A 10,296-nucleotide genomic window follows, 5' to 3' on the forward strand; every position below is an offset into this window, starting at 1 on the left:
TCGACTCCGCGGCAGATCTCATCGTGTTTCTTTAGGGTATTTAAGGATGTAAATGACAGCAAGCAGCAGTCGCAGAAGTACTTTTTGCCTTTGTGCTTAGTATGTCTGTAGAATAGTCTGCTAATGTGTTTAACCCATGAGTAGTGTCCGCCGTGGTAGAATAAATGTACGCGCTCTCCTTTACTTTTTGACAGAACTAACGGTACTATCGTCTGCTCTCTGACTCCGTAAACGTTAATTGCTAGATCGTTTATTTCCTCAAATATGGGGATGTCTATCAACTGCATGGGAAATTCCACACCATCCCACTCTAAATCATCTGTGGGATACTTACTTGTCCTACAGGGATCCTTCTCTGCTGGATACAGTGCAGACCTGATTGCCCACATAAAGCATCGATTGTCTTCATTCTTCACGTTTACAATAGCCTTCTTCCTTTCTACCCACGTTGGTAGCGGTACGTAACTCCCCCCTCGTATGGGTACGTACCTGGCTATACTTATCTCTATTCCTTCAACCTCCTCTACTGTCCAACCCGATCCTTCTTTCGTGTAGTTAGACAGCGACTCCATTATTGCTTCTAAGGCTTCACTGAGTGACCTATCCAGATTCGTGGATTCTAATATCACTAACGACTTTGATCGCAACATTGCTGTCGTCATTACCTCGTCTTTTGACAAACTTACTTCTACCATTATGCTCGCTTTCAGGGCTCCTAATTCTTCTATACCTTTTCGGAGAGTCCTTTTAACCTTCCTTTCTGACTGACGCCAAAACTGTCTAACGTCAATCTCACCGTTACCGGGTATTGACACCGTGCTGAAGTTGCTTTGGGATTCCATCTATATAATAGGAAATATTTTATACCTAATACCAAGCACTTTTTAGGTCGTCGTAGTCGTACTCACAGTCCTGACAATGCCAAAACAATTTAACCTTAGTCTCAAACTTCTTACCACATCCACAATCATAACTGCTCATACACTTCGTCTTCATTTTCAAATGCTTTTTCAAATCCGCTTCTTTCTTAAAAGTTCTCTTACAATCTTCGCACTCCATATATAGACTAACATATTTAAGTGCGCTGTTGCCCTCAACCACACTTGGAGTGGGGGTCGTCCGTAGGTGGATTTTTGACGCGGGTCTTACCCCGTGTTGAGATTGCGCTGGAACCCCCATTCCCTATACTACTAAAGTAAAGAAAGCATGGCGTTTTATTGGTTGGATCTTAGGCTTCAACACTGGTGATTACAAAGCTTTCCCGCTGAGAGTGTTACGATTCGAGGGCTTTGATATATCTGTTCCAAATCAATGGGAGAAATTTTTGGGGAATGTTTATGGAAGGAATTATATGGATTTGCCTCCGAAAGAAAAACAGCGGTTTTATGAGAACCAGTTACCTGATCCAGTTCACGCTTGTTCAGAGTTCGACGAGGACGGTAACCTTCTGCATACTTCAAAAATATAGTCTACTATCCTATTGATTTGCCAGCTTTCAGTGGAAAGAGATTCAAACAAGAGAAGGAATCGGGCGTGGGTCGTTTGGAATTGTTTTTAAATGTTTACTGGAGACAGGAAATGAGGTAGTTGTTAAAAAGTTGAGTGCCGAAGGGCAAGAAGACCAACGAAGGTTTATCAAAGAAGCTCGCTTGTTGAAAGGAGTAAAAGCTCATGACATACGTACGCAATCATGCTGGAATATTGTGCCTTTGACTTTCAACCATACGGCATCGACAAGAAAGTCAATTCCCTTAATGAATTCCTTGGTTTTACAGATGCCGAAGGAAGGGTTCATAATATGGGGATCTGTCGCAGCTTGTTGTTCCTATTGCCATTCAAATATCGAGCGGCCTACAATGATGTCTTCATAGCAAAGGAATTGCCCACAGGGACCACAGGGATATCAAGTCGCAAAACATCTTAGTCGGCAATCTCCATTATTCAAGTATTTACTGACCTACCCTGCGAGCAGAGTCTCCTTTTAACTCCTCTCGCCCGTAGAGGAGTTAAAAGGAGACTCTGCTCGCAGGGTATTACTGACCCAGAAATCAAGGGTTAATTGTATGCTGAGAAGCCAATTATTGGCAAATTAAGTGATTTCGGAGAAAGCCGATCATACTGAGGAACTGGCCCTTAATTCGAAAACAAACAGAATAAATCGGGACACGAGATATTACATGGCCCCTGAATTCATCCAGAGTTCATTGAACTATGCTTCTCAACAGGACCTATTCAGAGCTGAAAGCGTGCAAAATTTAATAACTGTTTGTCACTAAATCGTAATGATTATAGAATACCACGTACATTTAGTACTACAGTGTATTTATGTTGCACAAACGTATGTGATTCTTTAAATATAACTGATAGTATGCGCTATTTTTACAAAATAAAAATACTACTGCTTTCAACAAGCGAGCTTCTTTGATAAACCTTTGTTGGTTATCTCAACAAGTAAGCTTGCCCTTCGGCACTCAACGTCTTTACGGCCACCTCATTTCCTGTCTCCAGTGAACATTTAAAAACAATTCCAAACGACCCACGCCCGATTTCTTCTTTTGTTTGAATCTCTTTCCACTGAAAGCTAGGCAAATCAATAGGATTTTTCTTTGGTTTGACTACTATACCTGCACTTTGACGGACATTTTGGTCCCGCGTTTTCATGCGGTCAGCGGTAGATGGTTGGGTTTGAATTTTTAATTTCTGTATAAATTATCGAAAACGATAATTTATTCATGATTTTTTTTTGGCGCGCAAAAAGAATATTTTTCTCTTTTCGTTTTATCGCTCTTGAAAAAAATATAGGTTTGATGTTTTTTTCCTCCCTTTACCAAGACACTGCAGAATAAAGGAGACCATGAAATATTTTGAAAGAGTTTTATTTAGAAGACGTTTTCATTTCTTAGGGCTATAATACAAGTTATATTTATCAGTGCACAGGTTTAATTTGAGAATGTTTTATTTGAGGAAAAAAAAAGTTTCTTAGTCAAAGTTTTAAAAGTTTGTATAGTCTTTGCATTCTTGCATGAACTGCAATTTGCAAGACGGTGATGTTTTCTCGGTACACTTCTTGTGGAGCAAGAGCGCTTTATGTATATCTTTTTCAGGGCTATCGAAGGTTTCCTTCGTCTCGAGGATCTTGAAATGGTACCTTGGAAACATGGAAAAATTAGTGGAGGGGAGCCTCACTACAGTACATCCATTATCAATTTCATGGATGTAACGACACCTTTGCCTGGAATATTCGAAGATTCTGTGCCATGGAACAACGTTAGGAATGTAGGTAGCAAATGTAGGATTGATGATTTGGAACGCCAAGTCGTCAGTTAGCTCATTCAAGTAGACTTTTTTGTCAACGACAATAAAAGTACGGGACTTGACTTGATTTATTTGGTGCATCAGTTCTACCATCCTTGAACTGCTGTTTTGGAAGCAGAGGTCTTGGAGATAGCATACTATCTGAGTTTTCATCCAAGCAAATGCCCCGGGTTCTTCTAGCTGTTCGCGATGTTCATACTTCATAAAGTAGTAGAATGCTTGTAATAGTGTAGACTGGGAAAGTTCACTTCGCATGCGAATCCAAGCTTTCTGGAACGTTTCTTGCCAAAAAGCTTCGTCTTCTTTCCAGTTCAACAATTCATCAAGGTAAGGTTTTCTTCCTTGCACTCTTTCGATTTCCTCTAACCTTACTTTGTTTCCCAGGTACTTGCAAGAGTGATAAAACAAGAAACTGAAAAATGTCTTTGCTTCTTTGACGGTCACCTCGAGTTTTATTTCTTTTATTGACTCCAACGTGAGGATTCGTATCTTCTTCGTGATATCCCCCATCCTTTTTACGACTGTTTTGCGTTTGAAGTGTCCCGGTACGATTATTCGTCCACTTCTCAACTTCATGGTTCTTTTCTTAAGGTCACGATAGGGAGGCTTGTGTGAGAATGATGGAGAGTTGATGGCTATACGTATATATTTTTTGTACGTGTATAACATCAGCATAAATTGGCTGTATCACGTGTACGGTACCAGATCCCTTTTCGCAAATGTATAAGGCATGTTACTATGCATTATCATTAATCAGTTCAAGCAGACGTTGAAAAAAGAAGTAGTGAAAACAAGATGGACACTGTTACGATCGTGAAGAAATTTTATGCCACCATCGTGGAAGATAATTCACGGATTTGGACCTACGAGTTGGTTGAGACTGGAGAAAGATTTGAAAGTTTTTCACACGACGCCTATACAGCCTTCTATGACCATGTGAGGCAAAGAGAGCTGGATGACATGCTTGCCAACGTTGATCCCTCAGACGTTTTTCACGAAGAGGTCTCGCCTTTGAACCTTAACATTGCAGAGTGCCCCTACGTACCTGAAGATCCTGCCCCAAAAACGGAGAGGAATGAACAGATCGAAGGTATTCTACTGAGAGCTTATGCTGATGTCCTGCAAAGAGACATATGCCACCTTGTGAACAAGAATTGTGAAGCCTGCGAAATTGATGACCCTTCACAAGACCATCACGACTGTTTAATGCTTTCGAGAGAAATCAAGGTGTATCGTTATTTTTTTGAAGCCTTGAAAGATGTCGACGACGACAAGGTGATGAAGATTTTTATGAAAAACACTGAAACTTTAAACCCTCCACTTAATGCGCTAGAGCTTTTGAAATATCAGTGTAAAGATAGCAGGGAAGATATCGTATCTAGCAGGAGGGAAGAGCTTGAAGACATTCTCATAGACGATCTTATAGAATAATCAGAATGAATGTTTGATATTGTACGATGAGGAAAATAAAGATATAAAGTCTTGTAAATTCTTGTGTTCTTTTTATTTCGTTACTGCTTTGAACCATGACAGACATTCGAATTAAGACCTCCTCTAGTATCATGATCTCAGGTCCTTCTCAATGTGGAAAAACCGTCTTAACTTTGAAATTGTTGAAGAATTTAGATGAAAGTTTTGTAGGCGAAATATCCAAAATAATATATTGTTACGGAGCTTATCAACCTAGTTTTACGGAATTTAGGAGGCAAGTACCTGGTATTGTGTTCGTGGAAGGATTTCCTGAGAATGTGCTTGATCTGTTTGAAAACCAATCGGGTATTTTGATCGTGGACGACCTGATGGCTTCATGTTCTAATGATCAGCGTATGGCTGACCTTATGACGAAACATTCTCACCACAGAAACATCACCGTGATTTACATTCTGCAGAATCTGTTTCCACCCGGCAAGTTTTCTCGCACTATTTCCCTCAACTGCCATTACATTTTTGCTTTTAAGAATTGTCGCGACTCTTTGGGTATTTCTAACTTGATTCAGCAGGCATTTCATGGGAAGCAGGATCGTCTTTATGCATTAGAAAGTTTCCAAGATGCAACCGATAAGCTGTATGGATATTTGTTATTTGACATGCATCCAACCACGCCCGGTAGCTTTAGGCTTCGCACTAATATTTTCCCCAACGAACGGCACGTATCCTACGTAAGGCGAACTTAAAAAAGGTGAACATATTACCATTGTCTCATTTCATTTAGAATGTCGGATCGTGTAAGACGTAACCTAGATTTTCTCACGGTTTTAGCAAAGTGTAATAAGAAGCAGCGAAAGGCTTTACTTGAACATTGCGATAAGGACTTGTTGTTGACGATTTCTGAAATTGCAATCAACGTATTAAAGGGAATTGTAAAACTGTCACCGGCTCAGAAGGCGAGATTGGGGAGATTTAGGAAACAGCTCAGAACGCTCGCAGATCGTCAAGTTTCACTGAAGCATAAGAAGCGCTACATGGTACAGACTGGAGGATCATTGTTGTTGTCACTTTTGCCCCCGGTCATTTCAGTTCTAAAGGAGTTGTTTTTTCGAAAGAAATGAAGTACTCTAAACGAATGGTTTTAGTACCTGAAGAATTCATGGACATGTTGGAACGCAAAGAGAACATTCAGACTGCACCCATGACAAAATCCTTGATTCGATTAGACAAAGAAATGGATGGTATACTAGAAGATGGAAAAAAGACCACAGGCGATAAAATAGCTCAATATCATCAAGACCTTCAACGATTTCTTGACATACAAGAGAAAAAAAAGCAGTTTATTCCTACTGTTAAGATTCACCAAGAGAATACGTCTAGAACCACCCCTCAGGAAGATGAAGCAAGCAAGGACGAACCCCATCAACCAGGAGTTGTAGGAGAAAGACATTTATCAGACAACGAAATATTGGAATCTGTTCCAAAGAACTCGCGCACCTTAGCCCGATCAATGATCAACCGTTTGAAAGCTAATAGGGAACACATATCGTGGAACGAAAAAGGCGAAATTTCTATTAATGACCATCCCATACCCGGTTCAAATATCATTGACTTGGTGAACGATCAGCTGAGGTCTAGGAAAGATTTTGATCCCAAGGGTTGGGAACTGTTTACACAATCGTTGGACAAGATAAACATGCCTAAGTATCTGATGCGAAACGAGAGACGTCGAAGCCATATTGCTCAGCTTCAGGGAAAACAAACTCCAGTTTCAGCTACGACCAATGATGGTTATCAATTTCCACCCACTCCACCATCTACGCCAAGGGGGATCAAGAGTCCAGTTTTCAGACAACGCAAGACCAAGCGCTTTTCCGATAATTGGATTACGTATTAGGAGATAAATATTTGTATGCGAGTGAAATGATTGAATAAACGCGTTACACAATGATACGTCTATCGTTTTTTATTGATTCTATTTTGCATACGAGTCAACGCTAACTGATGTGTTGTTTGTTTGAATCTTGCTCCTAAGGAACTAAGATACCTACGAGTAAATTCACTTACACGATGATCGTTAATTGACGTGTTTTTACTAAACGAGTTAACAATCATAGATAATGATTTTCCACGGTTTCTGTTCATGATAAAATAAAGACAAAATTGTCCACATGTACTTGAACTAAAACTTTGTAAAGAACGATGATTATATTTCCAACTTTTGGACTGTTTATCTAGAAAAGTTTTAAAATTTTCACGATAAAAGTCTGGTGGATTTCCGTAGGAATCGAAAAATTCTCCCCTTTCCTTAGATGGAAAGTTCATTGCCAACCAGTGTGATCCTTTTTCTTCATGAGGGTCAGTATTGACGATAAGTCCACAGGGAAAGTGTTCAATGGTGATAGGTAGTGTGTCAGAGGCATACACTCCACAAAACTTATTGCGACTTTTGGGATCTTTTTCCATGACTTGTGTTAACTGTGAAGAGTTCACGATGTGTGATCGTACAGGACGTTTCGCTCTCGATCGATCTCGACAATGTTATCGAATTCCCCAGTGCAAAACAAATTTATGGCTTCTGCCAAAGCCCGACTGAAGATGATCTCTAGTGAGAGATTGCCTCTTTGTCTGAGGCCTTAGTATTCAGACACATCACATCCATCAGGTCGTAGATCGAATACGAAGAATCCGTATCCTTTGTGGTAATCACCACGGGTGATGTGGTTCCCTGCATCATCATGGTACTTCCCCGTCCCTGTGAACAACGTCTGGAAACTTTCTAGGTACTTTTTGTCACTCCCTGTCAAATTCAATTTGAGCGGTTTAGATGGAGTTTGTTCACCATCAACATACACGCCAATGGACGATATGGAAAATAAATCCATGTTGAAGGGATTTGTTGCGTAACTTCCGTTAGTAGCGGCAGACTTGTTCATGAATACAATGAGTCGCTTGGGGATTTGTCCGTTAAACACATTATCTTTCACGAGGGAGGGTGTATTTCCTGGTACGGTAAAGGACTTGCACATGGTTCTTGGGACGCCGTAAACAGCGGGAGCTTTACTCAAAGCTGATTCGTGAGCCATGATTACATGGTTAGCAATCTTGACTTTTCTGACCTTGAGTTTGATGGAAGTAAAACTTATCTTATATTCTTTTCCTGCTTCTGCAGACATCAGGAAATACTCAGGTTCATTTGGAACGAGTTTGATCTTCCGGTCTACGTAGCTCAAGAGATACTTTTGAATCATGAACACGTCACAGTACAGAGGTCAAATCAACTCAAACTCGGTGGACTCCTTGACGAGCGCATTTCGACTTTTGAAACCTGCATTTTTTCCTGTAGCGCCAACCCTAGCATCTTCGAATGCACCAGATGTATCCCCATACCACATGGCAGCTTGTAGTTGAGACTTTTTAGCACCCATTCCAAAGTTTAGGAGGGTCTTACTATAGCTTTCGGGACTGTAAGTGTTGGTTGAACTTGATACCAGTGTCGAACCAAAATAGACATCTACCTGCCGCCAAAGACTGTGCAAAAGGTTGTTCACGGGTCCTATTTTTTCGTCCGCATCAAGATCAGTACCATCTTTATGTTTGATGCGAGCCGACACGTAGAGTTGAGTGTAGGGGAGATGAACATAGTCTTCAGTACCAGGGATGTTAAATTCAACAGGTGAAGAACTACTAAGGGCTGAAATAGGTTGATATTCGATATCTGTCTTTTTCACTACACTATTTTGAGTTGGACTGACAGAAAATAAATCGAGTTCCTCCACCATGCATTCTTGTGAGCGAGGATGAATCAAGGCCATGTTGTGGTGACTTATCCAAAGATATCTTGAAATGTTCTCGGCTTAGTAGCTTTCGAAGTTGTGAGACTCTTTGACTTGTTCTTGCGTTTTATGCGTTTCGGCTTGTCTTTCGTTTGTATTCGCTTTTTCGGTGGGACTCGACTCCTTTCTTGCTGACCTCGCTTCCGCTTCTTACCGGTACCAGTTTGGCCACTAATTGCATTTTTTACTTGTGTTGTGACGTCACGTTTCAATTCCATTCCCGATTCTTTCAATCGATTTCGGAGAGAGTCTTGAAAGCGCTGACCCGCAGCTGTATCCGCTAGGACATTGGCACCAGTTTTTAGCGCAACCTTTCCAGCCTGTTTGGATGCGATTGCTAAGAAAGGTAAAGCTTTTCGAAACAGGCTTCCGAAAAAATTTCCAATACCTCCACCTCGTTGACCATAACCTCGTTGAAAAAGCTTTCCCGCGAAAAAGGATCCACCGCGCCCTTTCTGTTGAGCTTGGTTCAAATAGTAATTTTTGTAGAGTTCAGGGGGTGAAATGTGTTTCCGATTCATTTTCTTCTTTTTATACAAGGTATGATAGTTGCCTTTTCCTAAAATGCAAGTTCACGACTACGCGTCCTCTCTGAAACTGAATCTTGCGTCCTGATCCATCTCTTATATCGATCTTGATATCTTGAAACTCTTTAGTTCCAACCGGGTAGTAAGTTGGAACATCGAAGGATTTGTAAATGGTGTCTCCATACTTTCCTTCTACAGGAAGGACTTTGAGCAACCTTGCTTTCGTATCTCCCACGATTTGATAACTCACGATATCAGAATAGACGTACAAACACTGCATGCCTCCGCTGAGATCTCCAACAAAATCACCGTATTGGGATTGAGAGATTAATTTTTCTTCATTCCCGAAACCCAGGATTTGGGATAAATTGCTTGATAGCATCAACTTATATCTGTTTTTAATGGTCACGAATACTTTTTCTGACCGAGGTTCAAATTTCAAGTGAATATTATCGCTTACATCTGCTTGTAATTGATTGTTGATATGATCAATTAGGCTAGTTATTGTTTTATAATATCCCTTGGAAAGAATTACGGTGTCTGCTAACCCTGTTGGTAATTGGTAATATAAACGCTCCGAACTTTCTGTAATGTTGTAGAACGTTCTTGGCCAAATGATACTTTGTAAACCAACTTCATAATCACCTTCCAAGATGATAGGTTCTGGAAGATGAACGGTATAGCTAGTCAAAGTATTTTCGCTATAGAGATCAAGGGAAGCGTTAGAGGGTAAGAGCAGGAAAAACTGAGGTTCCTCCATGTTAGCGATGTAAAGAAAAATGACAACAAGTTTGAAACACAAATAATTTTATTGATCTTTTACAAGTTGAAGTTCATTACCATACACAGTACCTTCGATTTCTTCCCCGTTTAAATCTTTGATTTTGTAAACGGGGGGAGTTCTCGCGATACGCTTTGAAATGACAAAAATTTCTTTCGTAAATGTGGTAGTGTACCCTTTTTCAAAGGTTCCTTTCAGTTTAGAAAGCCGAACCTTATCTCCGACATGAAACTTAAACTTAATTGGACCATCAATGAGATCCTTATCATAGAGAATGTGCCAGATATGATCTTCGTTCTCTTGAGAGACCAGACTGGGCTTAGTCTTAATGGAAGTGTGATAAGTGTTGTTGTAGCTATGAAAAATGTCCTGCAAGACATCAGTGTACTTTAAAGTATTCTTATGAGTA

General features: G+C 40.3%; 1 protein-coding gene across 1 annotated transcript; it reads right to left on the minus strand.

Moving 5' to 3' along the window:
- Window positions 1-8,015: 8,015 nt before the first annotated feature.
- Window positions 8,016-8,558, minus strand: LOC148912655 (uncharacterized). The gene has a single exon (XM_089026790.1). The coding sequence runs from the start codon at window positions 8,556-8,558 to the stop codon at window positions 8,016-8,018; it is 543 nt and encodes a 180-aa protein (XP_088882916.1).
- Window positions 8,559-10,296: the final 1,738 nt, after the last annotated feature.

Source organism: Actinia tenebrosa, unplaced genomic scaffold (assembly GCF_029948245.1).
Source record: "Actinia tenebrosa isolate PJP-AT-01 unplaced genomic scaffold, QUT_ActTen_1.0 PGA_scaffold10__47_contigs__length_13832649, whole genome shotgun sequence".
Taxonomy (NCBI): domain Eukaryota; kingdom Metazoa; phylum Cnidaria; class Anthozoa; order Actiniaria; family Actiniidae; genus Actinia; species Actinia tenebrosa.